At 40.1% G+C, this 20,028-nt stretch overlaps 1 protein-coding gene across 2 annotated transcripts in view; it reads left to right on the forward strand.

Annotated features, from left to right (window-relative positions):
* LOC133994187 (rap guanine nucleotide exchange factor 6-like) overlaps window positions 1-20,028 on the forward strand; it is a 147,956-nt gene that overhangs the window by 26,597 nt on the left and 101,331 nt on the right. For both annotated transcript variants that reach the window (XM_062433406.1, XM_062433407.1), the window contains exons 2-4: window positions 9,139-9,209; window positions 10,261-10,317; window positions 14,711-14,794. In XM_062433406.1, coding sequence (XP_062289390.1) covers window positions 9,139-9,209; window positions 10,261-10,317; window positions 14,711-14,794 — 212 coding nt within the window. The remainder of the gene's footprint in view (window positions 1-9,138; window positions 9,210-10,260; window positions 10,318-14,710; window positions 14,795-20,028) is intronic.

Genomic DNA, 20,028 nt, shown 5'->3' on the forward strand with positions numbered 1-20,028 from the left:
GGATGGAAGTTGTGATTCATTAGAAATACTTATTCCTTCTTTCTAATTTATTTCTGACTAACCATCTTCTAAAGAGGAAGTGTTCACATCCATTCGCATCTATTTTGGGTTATTCATCTTCTGTTAAGCTGCGTTTTTTGGGTTCTTTTCCGGTTGGTTTAACAAGTATTTACCGTAGTTCTCCCATTCATATGCAAGTCTTGAGTCGAGTACAAGTTTCTCTTTTCTTGTCATGACTGACGCCTCCCCCTTCTCTCCCTCCCTCTTTCCCACTTTTTCCATAACTCTCTCCACCACCAGCACCACGACTGTCGTCACTGTGCTTTTTATGAACCCCGACTCCTCAGCCTTCACAGCGCGGAAACTCTCAGGATCCAGAACTTGCACTGTATTTGTCTTTCGCTCAACAGACATCGTACACACAAGCGTTTGCCGGATGATCAGATTCATCTGTGTTTTAATTCTGCAGGATCACATTGTGGTGAAAGCTTGAAAATGGTCTTTTGAAGCTTTGTGTGCGAGCGGTCTCAAGCCTCCCCTATGTCTCCAACCTGGGTTTGTTTCTGAAAATAGTTTCTTTGTGGAGTAGAAAAGAGGCTGAGCTGTGAGCAGAGAGGGGGATTTTAGACTAAGTGCTGCAAGTGTACTTGAAACCTCACACTGATGCTGACAGCGATAAGGCCTCACTGCACAGCGGAGCATGGGATTGTCAGTGAGCTTCTGTGTTGTATGGATATAAGCCCTCCCAGAGTTATGATACCATGGGATCATAGTTGACCCAGTAGGACCTCATCTTTAAACCATTAAAGCTTTAGCAATATGAGCATTATATCATGCTTGATGTTAAGCTTTTACTTGAGCCTTTAAATGTCCAGTAAGGAGATTGTGCAGTTATGTACACATTGAGCACTGACCAGGGTTATATTTTTCACTTCTTTGGTATATTGAATCCAACATGATGTTTTATAAAGAATAAATATTTTGCTCCCTCCGATCCCCTTTTTAATCAAGCTTCCGTAATCACCTTAATATAGTGAACATATTTTACAGCTTTATTACAAAAATGTCAAACTTTCCTCGTGGTTTGTAATATATCAGGTACCAAAGGTTTCTGCTTGACTTTTCTTTAAATGGCAAGTATTCATATACTTCTGTTCACTCTCCACTAATTCCCTCTTTCCCCCAGCTCACTTAGGTTTATGGTGCAGCAGAGAGCACTTGTACTGAATCGTCCTCTCAACCTGTGACAATTTGACATTTTTCTTGAGGCCTATTTGCAGTATCTTTCAAACTGAAATGGACCGGCTCCGTTCTGGTAGTCTGTTTTAAAACCACTCGGGTATTGCCGTTAAGGTGCAGGATTAAGAGGACAGGACGCTTGGAACAAAGTGGGTCGAATGACATGTTGTTTGACCGTGTCTAAAGACGAGCATGACATCATCGCCTGGCTGCGTCACACTTCCTTTCTGATTTCTCTTCAAGAATTTGTGTCTTTGTATTTAAGATGAATTTTCACAAATGGTGATAAGATTGCAGAATTATAGTTTAGAAAGAAGTTTAAACCCTTTATTTAACACTTTCACACACCTGACCATTTACTGTGTGGGTGTGATTGTTTTAGAATGGTCAACAGAAAATAATCGACTGTTTTGATAATTGGTTCATAATTTAAGTCATGTTTCAAACTAAAATTACCAAATTTTCTTCCAACTTTTCTGTTGTGGAGATTTTTTTTCTTTTCTCTGTCTTTTGTGTTGTTACACTTAATATCTTTGTTTTCTAACCTTTTACAGAATAAATGATTAATTGTTTATATGCAACAATAATCAGCAGATTAATCAACAACCAAATTAGCTGCAGCCCATAGATTGTTGAATTGCCTGGTTGGTTTGATGGATGCTGAAACTTCACAGAGGCATTTGACGTAACATTATCTTTTTTATGCATGCAGGACTGCATGATTGTTCTGTACTAACCCTTCAAAATACTGTATTTAAACATGTACTAGCATGTAGCCTATGTACAAGGGACATATTGTTATACATGAATCTATCAGCATTTCTCTGTGTTTAAAATATGTACTAACGCACATGTCTTTCCAATTATTCCCTGACAAATGTCTAGTCTATGAGCCAAACTGCTCATCCGGCTGTGTTGTACCTTGTAATTCTCATTCTAATAAGCTGCCTTTTATTTGACCTGCACATTCTGATTATAATGTCAACAAGGCTTTTAGCCTTGTTCTCCTATAGCTCAGTACAGTGTTGACACAGAGGCTCGGGGAGTCAGTGGTCTATGTAATGTAAATGTTAAAGACAGACAGGATGTTAGCCAAGCTGTTTGTTCTGCCGACTTGAATGGACGTGTTGTGATTGTCTGTCCACAATATTCTCTCTGTGTGTCAGTGGTAGGCTCCATTGGCATACTGGACATTCTGGTGGAGGCGGGGTGTGGGCTGATGGGTGAATGAGGTCTGTACAGAGGCAGACCTGGTTCCTCCCAAAAATTCAATTGTTCGCAAAGAATCAGACAACGTTTTTGAACTGTGAAACTCTTGAATGTTTTTTTTTCCACAACAGAGGAGTTTAAAAAAAAAGCTATATAGGACGCATTTTTGATTTCCAGTGTTTTGATTTGATTCTAATGACCTCAGGGATGTCAGACTTTCCTGATACATTACGTACAGCTCCAATTAGAAACAGTTTAGTTGTAGGAATTGCAAAGTCTTCACACAACAGTACACTGTTTTTTCTTACATGTAGGAGTGCCGCAACATCTCATGAATTTGGTGTCAATAGGCCATCTCTTGATGGGAAACGGAGAAATGTGGTGGGTGAGACTACAACCCTGTACTGCAACAACTTGCTGTTGTATGACTGCCTTCAGTTCAGTGCTGCCACAGCTTGTTGATGTGTGAGTAACAGGCATACTTTAGCAGGCCACATGTCAGTATCCTGTCAGACAGGCACAAACACACACATGCACACACACACATCACTGTAAAATGTTGATAAAATAACTTCCCTAAATAAAGGTGTCTGTGGTTGGCACTGACACTGACTTCAGACTGGTTTCACATCAGCTTTATTCTGCAGTGAAGTACAGTTTCAGTAAATGCTATAAGTAGAAACATGTATAGAATCCAAAATACACATGCTACACTATTATTATTATTATTATTTTATTTTATTTTTTTATAATGTGTTGCCCCTGTGTGGGCACATAATTGCAAATGTAACTAATCATTATATTAGTTAAATGTATGCAGAGTATGTTTCTATATGTTTCTGCCAGGAGGTGGCAGCAGCACTGTAGCTACATCAGTCACACGCACGCCGTCGGGCAGCACACACACCAGAACAAACACAGCCAGGTTAGAGCATCACTGATTGGCTCTGTGGATCAGCTGCATTTGTCTCACTTGCAGTTTGACAGCCACACTTCTGAGGCTCAGACTGGACTATGTTTTCAGGTCTCATCTTGAAAGAGTCAACTTTTTATTAACATGGAGAACAGCCTTTTTTCCCCTTTTTTTTTACTCTCCATGCAGTTGTGAAGCCTCGTCCTGAGTGATTCTGCTCTTGTGCTGTGAAGCCATGTGAACAACTTGAAATTGAAAATCTGGGGACGGCGGCAACAAAAGTAACTTAACTTACAATACATTATACGCTATGACATCAGTATAATACTTTAACATATGAAGTAATTTGAGCCTGATCCTGGTAAGCAGTCAACTATTAATCCACAATTACAACCGGGATGGATTCCTCTACCAAACAGATGTGATGTTAGAATACAGAATGATAATATAAGAGTTTGATTTTGGCCATATCAGACAAGTTCAAATGAAATGCGACGGCCTCAGCTGGTGATGACTTAATGGATGTCTCTCCTGAGGTCGAGACGCCCTAATCGCATATTGGGTCATCAGGCCATCACATGAGCCTCCAGGGAGGACAGCCTAAAGGTCAGATGTCACTGAGGAGGGCTGCTCCGCTGCCCCGTGCTGTCCTGGGGGAGGACGGGACAATGAGACGACAATGCGGGGCACGTGGGCTAGAGAGAGACCAAGGGCATAGCTTTGATAGTTGTACATGTAAATCTACATCACACTGGACTAAATATTGTTTTATTTTTTTAATGAATAGTTATCAGAAGCTGTTTTAGATTTAGCTAATAGTGTTTTCTAGTAGTGTCTAGATAGTGTGTTCAGATATTAAATGAATACACTTTGTTAGAAACAGTGTTGTGGGAGTGAATTGCAACGTCTTGGGTGGATCTTGACTTATACAGCAGAATAAAAAAAAATAAAAAAATGTTGTGACATACAGCTTCTAAACATAAATTCTATGCATATTTAACAACCCAAACAAAAGATGTGTTGTGGTCCAATTTTATTACACTGAGGTCAGGTTTTCCATGTGGGTTGGGGGGAGTGGAGACATCACTGCTGAATGGATATGTGGATTGACATGACTACACTCAAAATGCAGGGATTGCCTCCCAAGTGTAGGCCATCATAAAACCAGAGCGACCACACCCTCGGTTCGAGTCCGAATAGCTTATAAATGTATTTGAGAGCATAAAGACAAAGGGAGATTGGATGGGCGGTGAGGTGATCACGTTACCATCCTCTCTCTGGGAGACCACTGATTGAAACCACAAAGCGGACATCCTGCTGTCTGTCCGTCTGGTCCTATTGATGACCTGCTTTACACTGATCAATACGTGAAATGGGGGCAATTGGTTTCATGGCGCTGAGTAGTAGTAGTAGTAGTAGTAGTAGTAGTAGTAGTAGTAGTAGTAGTAGTAGTGGAATCATCAGTGAAGTGGTTCATTTCTAAATTCACTATATGAGGTGTCACTGCAAGTTGAACTATATGTGGGTTATCTCAGTATGTATGGGTGCTATTGTCGTTTATATAGATAGATAGATAGATAGATAGATAGATAGATACAGTAACACAGTAAATTTCACATGACTTAAAAAGATGACCATGGTCAAGATCAGCATTGAGGCCTGGTTTCTTATCTTGCATTAAAGGCAGATGTGCGACATTTCTCCATGTTGGAGGTTAATGTGTCTGGGCGACTGGTTAAATAATGTTGTTAGTAGTATTTTTTTTTTGTGCTCTACCAGCATCTTTTGTCTTTTTGAATTAGGCAGAGTGTTTAATGTAACCCGGCAGGAACACAACAACAAGCAGGGGGTGATCTGGCTATCAGGGTTGTCGAGCCAAATCTGAGCCCCCATGCTAAGCTGGTCGCCTCAGGCTTGCATGTCCTCACACACACACACACACACACACACACACACACACACACACACACACACACACACACACACTTACTGTACATACATGTGCACACACACACATGTACTCTCAGCAACATGACAGGGGTGCTTACTGCAGCAGTTTGTTGCGCTCACTAACCCAGTTAACTGTGATTTCAAGTCAATACTGATCCACTCCCTCACCACGGTGGACCAGGCTTTTCCATGCCTGCCCCGCCGCTTACTTTCTCTCTGCCTCGGGATCGGTAATGGAGGTTACAACTCTCCTTGTAAAGCAGTTGGCCGGGTCAAGCTCTCTGTCCTTCAACACTGAGACTAGGCGTCCAGTGTGCATCATCTTAAAGGGTTTGCTGTGATTTCCTCTTACAGGGAATGAAGCAGTAGACATGTGGGGAAATCAGTTATCAAATATCGCTCCTCAAAAGCATGAAATTGCATGAAAGCATGACATACCAGCGAGTGTCATCATGGTGAGAAGGACGGTTGACCTGTTTTAATTAGTCTTTTTCTCCCATGGAGTCCCAAATTAGGAATGAAACAATGATATCACAGTTTCATCCAGGGATTTCCCCAAACTTGCGGAATTTCCACCCTGTCAGTCACCTGCATATTCACATAGCAACAGAAGAGGAACCAGACACTGTAAATAAGCCCATTCATTTTCTCTCTGTCATTACTGGTGACAAGATGGCACAGCGTTGAAATATTTTAGCATCTTTCTCTCTTTCTCTTCTCCCTCTTTCCTTGTGTGTCTGTCTTTCTCCTTTTAAAGTTTTTTTTTTCTTTTATCTGCCTCCTTCTCGCTGTTCACTCTCTTCCTTCTTCATCACTTACTCTTTCCTCTCCACTCTTTCCACAAAACCCACTTCCTTCCTCTGTCAGACAGACAGAGCCAACAACACATCGGGGGTGTGTTGGTCCATTGCATTAAAGGCTCCCCAGTCCCCAGCGTTCATTCCTGCTTCCGCTGGCTCCTCCAGCTTGACTCAGTTTACCCTAACACACACACACACACACACACACACACACACACACACACACACACACACACACACACACACACACACACACACACACACACACACACACACAAAGACAAGATACCATGCTTTCAAGAAAAAACAACAACTTTCTTTTGGTCTCTCTCTCTCTGCTGTATTGATTTGGCTGTTAGATTGCTACATATTTTTCCGCATTGCTACTATACTTTCTGAGTCTGGGGGAAAAATGTTCATCTTGCCACTGTTTATCGAAATCTTGTCAGAATGGCACTAAAACACATCTGCCGTTGCCTGTTTAAACACACAATCCATCACTTCCTACTTCAGTAAATTTTCTCTGCATTTGTGAAGGGTTTGACTCAGAGGGGCACAGTACGCTTTCAAGATCGCTTAAAATATACAGTTGTTTCGTCTGGCTGTCAGTATTTGCATGAAATGCCTAGCCGTGCATTTCTGTCAGGAAAACAAATCCTCAATCTGCTTAAGCAACATGTAAACAAAAGCAGCAGTGAAGAAACGGTGTTCCAACAAAGGCAACACGCTGCAAATATGAATTTGTCCTCTTGAGATTTTCTGATGTATTAGTTTCAGATTAAGCCATTGTAGCTGCCCCATTTGTGTGTGTGTGTGTGTTCTTGCTAAACTGCAGCTGTGCTCTGGCTTTATCCTAAAGAGGGGATGATTGTTAGGGAAATGCTTTCCTTATTTCAGCTGTCAGAAGTTTTAAAGGATGGTGAACATTTTTAGATTTTTTTTTTTGTTTAAATGTGCTTATTAGGCTCAACTGACCATTTCTCATGATATATTATACAGTAATCATACAGGAAATATCTCTGTAATGAATTGGCCTGTTGTCTATCTGTGTGTGTCTGTGTGTGTGTGTGAGCATGTGTGTGTCTGTGTGTGTATAAGCAGTCAAGCATGCGGTCCACCTGTTAGAAAGTAGTTGCCCCGTGGCCTCAATAGCTGATCTGTTTGTTTCATACTAACAGATGCTTATATGTAGCTGTTTCTTTCAAACACACACTCCGCCAGCCTCTTACTGTTTTGACAGCTGGCCTTGATATAGTACTATTTTAAGGTCGTGGGTGGATATATCTACGTGTCTCATTGCAGTCATGTGTGTACATAAGGGCTTTGCCTGCCTGCCTGGTTTGAAGGTGTCAATTTGATAAGCAGAGTTTTGTTTAGTCCAAGCGGCTTCTGTGGAAGTACGGCACTCGATGTGATTTACATGGCGCCGAGACGTTCCACACACTCTAAACAATGAGCTAATCTTTTAAAAGCTTTCACTTTTAAAAAATACTGAACACACTCTGAGCAGATTACAGATTTTGTATGTGTGAGAACTTGTGTGTTACTACATGTATTTTTAAACAGCAGCAAACTCTATTTTCGAAATGGCCTCCCACTGACTGCACTAGTGTGTGCACTCCATGTCTTCAGTACCGATCTAATTTGTTGGATTGGTGTCACCACCTACACTGAATTTATTAAGTTAGTATCAGCCAGATGTGACAATTCACTTTACAGATTCTTCGTCAGTGTTGCTTTAAAATGTACTGTTTCTACATAATTATACAGTTATGGTGGACTATTGCCAGTGCCGCAGCAGTTTATAAAATGATTCTAGAAAATTCCACGCCGTTAGGTTCGGATTGTTTCGTCAATTGATGGAAAAATCATCTGCAACTATTTAATAATCAATTATTAATTTAAGTAGTTTTTAAAGGGAAAATGCCAAACATCCGTTGGTTTCAGCTCCTGTTTGGCAGATTTTTCCTTTGCATTATTCAATACTAAACAAAGTATATTTCGATTTTTGGATTTTTTTTTTTTTTTTTTTTTTTTTTACTATTTTCTACGGAAGAGCATTAGGGCCACGGAGTAATATATTAATTCTAAATCTCTGAGAGAAAAAAAGTCAAAATTTTCTAGAAAAAAGTCGAAATTTTCGAGAAAAAAAGTCGAAATTTTAAAAAGTCGAAATTTTCGAGAAATAAAGTCAAAAGTTTTGAGAAAAAAAGTCGAAATTTTCGAGAAAAAAGTCAGAAATGTAGGCTACCAGGAAGAACCAGGTCATTCAGAGCTGGAGCTGACAGACTTCGTGTCCTGGCATAGTGCTGCTGAAATGGAGGATTTAATTAAATGTTACTTCGAGATTGGATTATCTAACAAAGAGATCCATGCAGTCTTAGCACAGAATCACAGTATTGTGATTTCTATTCGGACCTTGAAGAGGCGGTGTCGTGAACTTGGACTGTGTAGGAGGCGAAATCAGTCGGACATAGACAATGTGATAGCCTTCGTGCAGGAGGAACTGCATGGGAATGGACAGATGCAGGGGTATCGTTGGCTACACCTACGAGCTATCCAGAGGGGGTTTGTGGTGTCTCAAAGGACTATAAGGCTGATACTCAGGGCACTTGATCCTCGTGGGGTGGAAATTAGACGGGCACGAAAATTTTGACTTTTTTCCTCAAAACTTTTGACTTTTTTTCTCGAAAATTTTGACTTTTTTTCTCAAAACTTTTGACTTTTTTTCTCGAAAATTTTGACTTTTTTTCTCAGAGATTTAGAATTAATATATTACTCCGTGGCCCTAATGCTCTTCCGTAATTTTCTGACATGTTATAGATTAATTATACTAACAGATTAATCAGAAAATAGTCATTAGTTTCAGCCCTGCAGCAGTAATGCTTGGTATTTGGGTGTGAGCATTTTTCCTGTGTGTGTGTGTTAATGTGAGATCATTTAATACTTTCTCTTATATAATATCATCTTGGTTGGATGTTGACATGCTCACTGATATTGATTTAATTGTATTTTTCTGTCCTGCAGGACCTGCACACCATCTACTGCCACCTCTATCACATGGACGTCCTCTCTCACCTCAGGGAACATCAGTTAAGGTTTGTCATTGTCGTGTCACCTCAAAACTAAAAAAACCCAGTCCAACCCAGTACAGTCTAAAATCAAACTTTAGTGCTTCTCTGACTTTTGTCTTCTTATTTTTCTGAGTGTGAATTGTTCAATCATAGTATCAGTTTACCAGATCAACGTCAGTGTAGCCTATAGGCCTTCTTTTTATGCGAATTGTTATATGTGACACACCCTACCCAAACAGGTTTAAAAGGGCTGAATTATTTTGTGAATGCCTTTCGCTCCAGGTTTGTTTTTCCGGCCTGTCTGTATCATTTACAGGACATTCAGGCTGAGGTGCCTTTTATACATTGACATGTTCATACCGGGCATGTTTGAAATGCTTAAAGTCTGGATTGTTGTCTCTGCTGGTTTTATTCAGTCGACGAATTGAGAACAATGACATTTCAACAGGAATGTTCTCATTAAAATGCGAGTGTCAACCTTTCTTCCAAACAAACACTGGTGTCACATGACAATCTGAACCATTTTATAAGAAATAATTGCACAATTGAAAGCTTGTAGACGCAAAGATAAAGATAGATATCTGATAAAGAGCAGTTTCTCATGATTGAATGAACTGAATGAAGACTAAACATGCTACTTTATAATGCTGAAGTTAAATTGAAGAGATGGGAAATCGAATTCCAAAATCTCAAACCGTACATGATGATAGGAGGCTACCAAATGTCTGCACAATTATCAAGATACAGTACTTGTAAATCCATTTGACTCGTGTTTACAAAGCTTGGTTCTCCTGTAATTGGATTCAATCAGCCAAATGTAAAAAAGCAGTGAAATTCTGCTGCTGCTCAGACCAAAGAAAATGAAATGCAGGTTGGGCTGCAGCCAGAAATCGAGCAGCGGGTCACCATAACACTCCGAGCTGGCAGACAGTAATGATGGTGTCCCAAGTGCCTTCTGAAAAAAAGTGTTGGATGGATATGTGGTAGGTGGTGAGAGGTAGAAATGCACTTGGATAGTTTTGGAGAGAAAACGTTTATAATATCTATTGTTAACATCATTGTCTTTGTTTCTCAGGTCGATGTGTACCTCGGTCAGATATGAGAGACATGAAGCTAACCACATCGTGTTCTAGTAAGTACAAGCTCGCAATCTCAGCGAAAAGTGTTTTGCTCTGTTCTGCTGCACTTGCTCTTTCTCTTTGAGTTTTATTCAAATTTCTGCTGAGAAAAGTTTGTTTTATTTAAATAGAAATTGTTTTTAAAAAAAAAAGTTTTGCAGGAATGTCCTGCTTCACAGTCACTGAATCCTTAACATTGACACTTCCTTAAAACAACAGCAGTCTTTTTATGGCCACTAAGCAGCTACAGTAGAGGGACGCACCGGCATAGCTGCTGAGGGAGTGGCTCCCTCGCTCTCTGAGATGTGAAAAAAAATAAACAGATAAATGTATTTCATTACATCACATTTGTTTGGTAGATGATTTTCTGAAGCCATTCACAGTAAATGCATTCAAGCGTAGTTGGATTTTCAGTGACCCAGGTTTTGAGTTTTAATTATGTGACTTTCTTCATTGTATAATTCCCCTTTATACTCTTAAAACTCAGTTTTTCCCTGTTTAATATCTTGTGTATTTACTTCTCAAAACTGTTTCAATCTTTGACATGTATTGGTGATATTCTATATTTTAGTTATTGTCAACAAATCCAAAACCTGCCTGCCAATACTGACTTCCCCCTGTCTCACAGCTCGAATCCCGTTTGTTGGTACTGAAGATGTAAATCTTTAAAAACAGGTCACAGTTATACAGTTTATTCTCTTTTTAAAAAAAAAAGTAAAACTATTTCCTAAAACACCTGGGAAGTAAAACAGGAACAAACAGTGCATTTGTGCCCGTGTTCATGGTGATGAAGGAACATGTCAACTAGTGTAACCATGAGACTCACTGATGTGTTTCTAATAGTTTTTGGACAACAGTGGAGGTCAGTGGCACAGAGGAACAAGCTATGTCAGGCTTTCATTGGTACAATTAGTCATTGGTTTTGGTCCGTTAATGAAAAATACCGAATATAACCAGATGTTTTCTTTAAAATGGCTCGAAACAGGCAAAATTCAGCTATTTCAAACAGATATTTTAAACCATTGTTAAACAATAACACAATATTGTATTTTCAAGCAACGTCTTGCTTTTTATAAATACATTTCTACAAATTTGCATCTGAGGCAGTATTACGTTGTAAAAGTGGCTCACGTGGTTGTTTAATGATCCATATCATGTACTGCTTCTTAAATAAACTTGATAGCTGCCCAGTAAAGCCTCACATCATTTGCTGAAGGTGTTTTCACTCAAGGTTTAAGATACCACAGACAGGATGAGAACGCTGATCTCGAGCCAACAGTAATGTTGACAGAAGCGATGATAGCGTGTCTGCCTTCCTCTCTGCCAGTCTGTCAGGGCATGTGAATAAATGGACGCTGAGATGGATGAGGCTGACTGTAAGAAAAAATTCATTTCAGCATCATGCACAGTGTGGAGTCAAGAGGAAGGTGGAGCAGAAGTAGAGAAGAGGAATGAGAGGCTGGCGAAGGAAAGAGAGGGGTAATGGAGGGTGTTGAAAAGAGGAGAGGAGATTTATGAATTGAAAAGACATATGATGACAGGAGAAGAGAAGAAGTAGCAGCAAATTAGAGATGTAAGGAGTTTTATTATAAGGGAAGACATGAAGAGGAGAGGACTGCATCGGAAAAGAGAAAACAAGAGGCGGATTCGCTACAGAGGAAGAAGGAGGAAAGGATAGCAACGCCAAGAGGGAGGAGAGATGAGAACATTAAGCGAGGGGAGGAATGAGGAATTTGAAACAAGGTAGAAGAGTGATGAGGGTGGCCGAAATGTGGAGGAAGTGTGAGAGTCAGAGGGAGGACAGACTGATGAGAGGATGAGGAAGAAGCTACGCATGCTAAGATGTATTATCTTGCTGCCTGGAATCACATTAGATACTCAGCGGTTTAATTTCCCATCAAATAAACACACGCAAAAGATCTCCTGCTCTCTACCAGGGGCCAGTCTCAAATACAAAGCGCCTGCCATAGGCCAGTTAGTCCGCCGCTTCACACACACACACACACACACACACACACACACTACAGACAAACATACAGTAATAGTAGTTAATCATGTTGGCCTCACTAAATGTCAACAATGCAACAAGAGGTTCATGTTTTCTTGTTATTCTTTTAAACATCATTATTTTTGGCTCTCTGACACAACATTCAGTGATAAGAAAGCAACAAACAAGATGGCAGAAATGGCTTGTTGTACTCCTCGAATGTGACTAATGATTATTCTATTATATTCTCTTATTTCAATATCTCTAAGCACTTGAGTTACATTTCTGAACAAGCTTTTACTTGTTTGTTTGAAATGGATTCACTCCCAGTTTTGGATGATGTCTAGCTGTTGCTCTGACATTTTTTTGTATGCACTTATTGTATATTGCCTTGGATGGAAGTGTATGCTAAAAAAATGTTATGTTTATTGTCATTATCCTGCAGTTTAAGAATTAGTTATTTAACTGGTTAGTCTGTGAAATGTCTGAAAGTAGTGGAAAAATCCCCTTCACAATTTTCCTGCACCCAAGTAATCTTTAAAGTGCTTGTTTTGGCCAGCCAATATTTGGAATTTATGTCAATTAAATGATCGATAAGCTGGACTACACACGGCTTTATAGCAAGTTTTTATTTATTTGAATCAAGGGTGTACGGATGGTGTGTAGCTGTACCGACTCTAAAGCCCCCCGAGGCAAATTTGTGATGTGTGATATTGAGCTACACAAATAAAATTGACTTGACTTGACCCATGAGTGACAGACAGTGTGTAGAGAGTGTAGCTAGTTTATTGAGGTTTTTTATTTCCTTGTGGGGCCGTACATTTTAAAGTGTGAGGCAACTGTTTCTGTTTTTTTTTTTTGTTTTTTTTTTGCACTGCACATACTGAAATTCACCTTTTTTATAAGACTGGTTCTCAAATATCTCTCTTTCTTTGTTCCGCAAACCACTGCAGCCAATTTTACTTCCTCTATGTAAGCAAAGAAGAAATCAGTTGCTGCTTAACATGAAGTATAAAATGCATCAATATAGTTTATAACATAGTGTTTGGCTGCAAAGACTTTCCCAACCTCAACATACTGAAATAGCTGCTGTCAAACTGTCACTGTGTTGATAAATACTTTGTGAATGTTTTTCTTCTTTAAATGTGTAAAAAAGTGAATAAGCTGTGCTTGTGTATTTAAATGTGCATAGAAATTGTTAGTTTACATACATCACACAGAAAAGCTGAAGAAGAGGTCATATTAGTCTTTTCACAATGTGTTGCTCTTCCCGCTATGATGATGCGTCTCTTATTCTCGCTCTTCAAACACTCCTCATTTCTCTGTCTATTCCCAGTGTCTGTATTCATGACCACAGGCGCACTTTATCATTCATTTTATGTTCTGACTGACTGACTTCTTTATGCATGATCACATCTTGGCTCGCTGCTGACTCGAGCACCCGGTTTGTTATGAAGTTAATTGGACTGGTGTTGAGGGGTTTATGGATAAAATGTATACATTAAACAGCGTGAACAGCCACATACACCATGTTTTGCATTTGTTTATTTTCAGATGAAAGAAATCCATGTTGCAGCTGTTGTGAATGGCGGGCCAGATTATGTATCTCTTTCAGCGCTGTTCATTTCAGTCCTTTTAGCATGACTGCCTGCCATTAATGGATTCTCTCCACCTTTCAGTGATGGCACATTATGTCATGCTTCTATAGTGCTTTACATCCTAAGAATACATTTATGTTGATGCAAAATGTAACACTTGGGACTCAACGGTTCGCATGTGCACTTTACATTTTAGTTCAGACATCTAACCCCCCCAGTTCTTCTTACATAACTACTAAATTTATCAAAGCCTTCAAAATGTCTCTGTAGAATCCTGGTTTGTATCAAATCGTTCTGTCTAGCCAGCTCAGCCGTAAGTGCACAGATACCAATGATGACAAGAGTAAAATAGACTGTTTTTGTCTAGCTGGGCTTTAGCTCAGCAAGACATAAATCACCACAATAATGGAAAGCAGAACATATAGCAGACACGGAAAACCATCAAAGTGTAGCTGTGGCGACACCTGAAATGAGGCTGCAGCAGAGGAGGTGAAAGAAATCTTAATAATTAATCAATTTTAACTTGAAGAAACTTTTCCACTTTTTCACCAGAAGCACCACATAAGCTTTGAGAGGAACGTGGACTCCTCAAATATGGCTGAACTTTGAGTAAATAGATTTCCTTTACCGCTTCGACTGACTAATGACACATTATTTGATGCCTGGTTATCCTTATCCTCAAAAGGCACTGTTCTTCTTGCTTCTATTTTCAGCCACAAATGTTTAAAATTGCAAAGTCCGGATGTTAACTGAAGTCACTAGACTGGCATTTATTTAAAAAATACCACTGTTTCACACCAGTGTGTTTTCTCTTTGTTCCAGCCCAGACAGCATCGCTACCTGTTGGTACATCCTGCTCTCTGGATCAGTCTTCGTCAAGGAGCACATGTACCTGGCGAGGTGCTGGTATGTAACAATCAGCAACACACACACACACACACACACACACACACACACACACACACACACAGACACAGAAAAAAGAGAGAACAATGTCATGGCGCACTGAGACAAGGAGGTGTCATATACAGTGAGAGAAGGTGAGATTTGTGTGACATTACACATGACACCAGCTTATCTCGCCACCTAGTCGGATGGAGTGTGTATTTGTGTGTTTCTGTGGGTGTGTGTGTTCAGCTGTAACATGAAAATGCAGACGGCGTGACACAGAGCTGTAAGGTATGAAGTAGACTGGCGGGTTTTACTGACATGAATGGTAATGGGCCTGCACACACAAAAACACCCACACTTGTATATCACACTTGTGTGAAATAGTACCACGTTGAGCTCCACAGAACAGATTTGTAGTTTCACATGAAGTCTCACCTCCTTCGGCAGGGTTGACTTAAAATGAGGCAATACCTCAACTGACCCAGTTAGCCTTGATTTATTTTTTTAAGAGAAATTTTAATTTAAGCACACAGTTGGGCCTCGACTGCCTACTTCTCCTGTTGGAAGCACTGGCTCAGACCTGAATAAACAATTTATTTAGCATTAATTAAATATTAAAACACGCTTAAAATGATATGGGGAGGTTTACATGGTAGTCAAACAGGACATATTGAGCACCACAACTGTTAAATAAATAAAACCCAAGGATTTTGTTTACTCTTTTAAATGCCAGAAGATAAAGTGTAATGCAACCCAACAAAGCCCTGCAATAAATTCTACATTGATCAAGTTTTTCATATTAAGTTACCATATTATATTCAGAGTGATGTTAATTTAAAGGAATAGTTTGGCATTTCACGGAATAATATTGAAATACTTTAGAGTTAGATGATGGATATCTGTCTCCTCAAAATGGAGCTACAGAGCAAAGCTAGTTAGCTTAGCAACTTCCTGGAGTCTTCACCTCTACTGGCTCATTCTGAAGGGTGTAGTTTGTTGCATTAGGTTGCATTGTACTAAAATGTGTCTTAAATATATTTTCAATCAGGCCATATCTATTCAAAATTTGCAACTACATGACTTGAATGCAGAGGCAACTTACAGTTACTTCCAAAAGGAAACTTTTTTTCTCCATTGTTCAGTTTCAGCTGCTTAAATGTTAGTCAATAGTCTTTGTCCTGTCATTGGTTGGTCAGGGAAGAGTTCAGAGTTCTGGGTGGAGATTCATTGGGAACATTTGATTTGATAAACCCAGATTGTCACGCTCTTCCTCTCGTTCAGCCAGACTGTTTAATCAGTTTTTGGCAGAGATGTTGCACCTGTTTAAACACTGGAATTAATTGTAATAGGGAAAGCCATAACATAAATTGCTCGAGGTCGGCCCTCGGCTCCATGTTTACCATCCCTCCGTTGTTGTGTAGTTGGACTGAAACAGAATCAGCACATGCCAGGAACGGAAAAGGAGAGAAGGGCAGGTCCCGTCAGTCCAGTCATTTCTACAGGGCGTTGGTCTCCCATTAAAAATGATGGTTCGCATACCATCATTCATTCACATTAACAGAGTTATTAATATGAGTGGAATTCCTAGAAAAGATAGCAGCTTTTCTAAGTTGTATCCCAAAGAGGGAAATTCAGTTTAATACATTCTCAGGAGATTAATGGACCACATTACAGGAGTATACTGAATGAATGCAGTACATCTGTTTTATACAAAATGTCTCCCACTCTACCGCTCTTTGAATGTGCAATGGAGGCTTGGCTAGGTTTCCACTTCTCACTCGTGCAAGTTGCATATTAGTCCACGATTGGCTTCCAAACTAGTTGTGATGTTACAAATCATGCTCATAGGGCCCACGCCTTAAACTCAGATTTCAGATGAGCATCGAGAAATGTTCCCGCCTTCAGCAAATGAATGTGAAAACAGCATTCTTGTGTTAAAATCTGCAAGTATACCATCCTGCACAGCAACATCTCTAACATCCAAGTGTAGGTTCAAGAAGAAAAACACATTTTTGAGTAGATTTTGGATGCCCCTCTGGAACTGGCAGTGACTGATAACAAGTTTTGGCTAAATGGGCAAAGCTGACATTAAGTAATTGAAACCTTAAAAGATAGGTTCACTTTCAATTTAAGTGCCAAGAAGAAAACTGTCTGTTGAGACACTAAGAGGGAATGCTTTCTATGCTGAGGCTTCATGTTATATAATAAACAAACAAACCTTTTAATAAACGTTTAAATGTGTTTTTGCTTGAAACGAGAACTGCAGATTTTGTCCCACATCACTTCAATTGTAAGCATGTTTGGAAGGAGAACTTCTAATGGTCAGCATGAACAGGAGGAATGTTAATAGCAAGAAAAACCTGTTTCAGCGTTCATATGGACAGGCTTAGTCGATGCAGTTGCAGTGTTGATGCAGTGAAGGCTGGTTTTACAGAGATTAAAAGAACAATGAGGTCAAATTAGCCGGTGCGACGATGTGTCCAACAACAACAACACGAAGCACCAACTGACCAACTGTAGCAGCGAGAGTAGTTAGCCAAGTATCAATAACCTCGGGGCAACTAGCGCTCTGTGTATGTGTGTGTGTGTGTGTTTTCATTCCAGTGTGGTTCAGTTGATAACAGAGTAAAGGGCGGGGTGGGGGAAGGTTGCTGCCAAAGGACCAGAGGGGTGTGTATGTGTGTTGGAGTACTAGTAGCAGCAGGGGGTCTTGGAAAGGGTCACAGAGGGAGCTAATAGTAGTGGGGAGTGGTGTGTGTGTGCGTGTATGCTTGTGTGTGTGTGTGTGTGTGTGTGCGTGCGTGTGTGTGCGTGTGTGTGCGTGCGCGTGCGGGGAATGCGGAACCCCTGGCAGAACAGTGGCTGGCCATGTGTTCCTGAGCAGCCTGCCTGCCTGGAGCCCAGAAGCACATCCAGGCAGGAAATGAGCAGGCTACACACACACACACACACACACACACACACACACACACACACACACACACACACACACACACACACACACACACACACACACACACACACACACACACACCTCCCTGGAGCCAGCGGACAGACAGACAGACAGACAGAACAGAACAGAGTAGAGCGGGAGGGAACACACACACACACACACACACACACACACTCCTCCCTCAGTTAAAGACAAACTAAAAGCTTGACAGTCACCTACTTCTGTTTTCTGAGGAAACTTTTCCCTTGTTTCACACTCTGGAGTATGAAGCAAGCACACTCGGATCTATACCTGGATTTTAGTGGAATATTTGACTTTTCCTCCGACTCATTGTGGATAATATGCTGGATTTTATTTCACTGACAAGGAATCCAAAGAAGTGGACCCCTAAAATTCCTGTTCCTGGTTAGTTATCTTCAAGTTTTTATTTCTCTTTTGAGCTCATTCTCACGTTTTAATTTAGTGGCCGTCACCACAAACATAACAGCAGATTGTGGGCTAATTCAGTTGAGATTTTTCAAAACTCCCTCTCTCTTTCTCCGTGCATTCTTCTACCCAGCGTGCTCCATTTCCTGCCTGCCATCGTCTAACCAACTGCATAGCCAGGAATTCCCCATGGCACTGTGGCAGGATAGCTTACCACCGCTGGGCCCCACAGCTCTGAAAAACACGCCGCTAACTCTTGTGTGTTGTCGTTCTTTATCTGCACTGATTATCTTAAAGAGAAGCAGGCTTTGCTTTTACATTACACACACGCACACACACACAAAAAAAGGTCTGAAGTGAGCTCAAGGCTCTGGGTTGAAATGTTTGTGTTGGCAGGTTTTATTCTGTGGTTCTTGATAAATTATTAATAACTTAGTGTGAAGTTATAATATGAAATAATCTGAATCAAATCTGGATTTTGATGCAAAGTCACTAATTCAGGATACATGTTATGTGCTAGATCAAACTATATATGTATCCTTGATGATTTTAAAGATGCATAAAGAAGGATTGCTCATATATTAGTGTGTTTACTCTGAATTTATTTGAATCTTTTCTTCCTTGAAGCTTCACATGTAAAACACTGGCAACACTGTTTTTCAGGGAACGTTCTGCACTTAAAGAAAGATTACAGCATTGCAGTACATTTACATCCAGTCATGTATGAACGGGTCATCTCTCATCTCTCTCTAAGCTATAAGGAAACTTAAACTCGCTGCACTGGAGTTTAGCAGCAGCTGTCTGTTCTGTTTGGCTCTGAAACGCTGAGGTTTGAATCGGCCCCTGAACTGATCACTCTGTTGTTTTGCAAATGAATTGTAATGTTTCTGAATGACCCACTACGTCATTCCTTGGAGTCTATCTGGCAGTTTGTGTGTGTGTGTGTGTGTGTGTGTGTGTGTGTGTGTGTGTGTGTGTGTGTGTGTGTGTGTGTGTGTGTGTGTGTGTGTGTGTGTGTGTGTGTGTGTGTGTGTGTGTGTGTGTGTGTGTGTGTGTGTGTGTGTGTGTGTGTGGTCTCGTCTGTAGTGTTGACTGCTGGCCAACTCTCCAGTCTTTCTTACTGTATATGACTCAAAGTGGTTTGAGTTACTGCGAAGAAGAGCCAGAAGAATGAAGAAGTAGAATATTGTGTGTGTGTGCCTGTGTTAGACTGTGGTCTGTGGTTTTCTGTCTTTGCTGTTGGTCATCATAACCATGGAAACATGGTTGCTAAATGGGTCTGGATCTCTTTTTGCAGATTTTGTACCAAAACTCTCTGAAACTTTCTATTGACTCAAATTACACTCTGCTGTCTACGCACTGTGCAGCATAATGTAGCTCTTCATTTTAAAAATGATGCTCTTGTTGTTTAGAGCAAGCAGACGGTTCATTTGTGGCATTTTTTTTTTTGCAAACAAAGTAATTGATTATGACACTTTTTAACAGGTTTGCAGATCTTTAACAAGTGACTGCAAATGTGTATCATACATTTTATAGAAGCGATTATTTTCCACCTTTTTAGTTATAGTCTCCAACAGGGCTGCAACCAATGAATATTTTCATTATTGAATAACCTGCAGGTTATTTTCTTCACTCGACTGATTGATCTATAAAGTGTCAGAAATAAGGGAAAAATGCCTGTAATTATTTCTCAGAATCAAAGATGACATCTTCAAAGTGTTTTATTATTTATTAATTATTATAAAATATTATACCAACAGTCACAAACCCAAAGATATTCAGTTTCCTATCGTGTATGACAAAGAAAAGCATTTAATAGCCACACTAAAGAAGCTAAAACCTGCAACTTTTTGGCATTTTTGCTTAAAGA

The sequence above is a fragment of the Scomber scombrus genome, chromosome 14 (genome assembly GCF_963691925.1).
Source record: "Scomber scombrus chromosome 14, fScoSco1.1, whole genome shotgun sequence".
Taxonomy (NCBI): domain Eukaryota; kingdom Metazoa; phylum Chordata; class Actinopteri; order Scombriformes; family Scombridae; genus Scomber; species Scomber scombrus.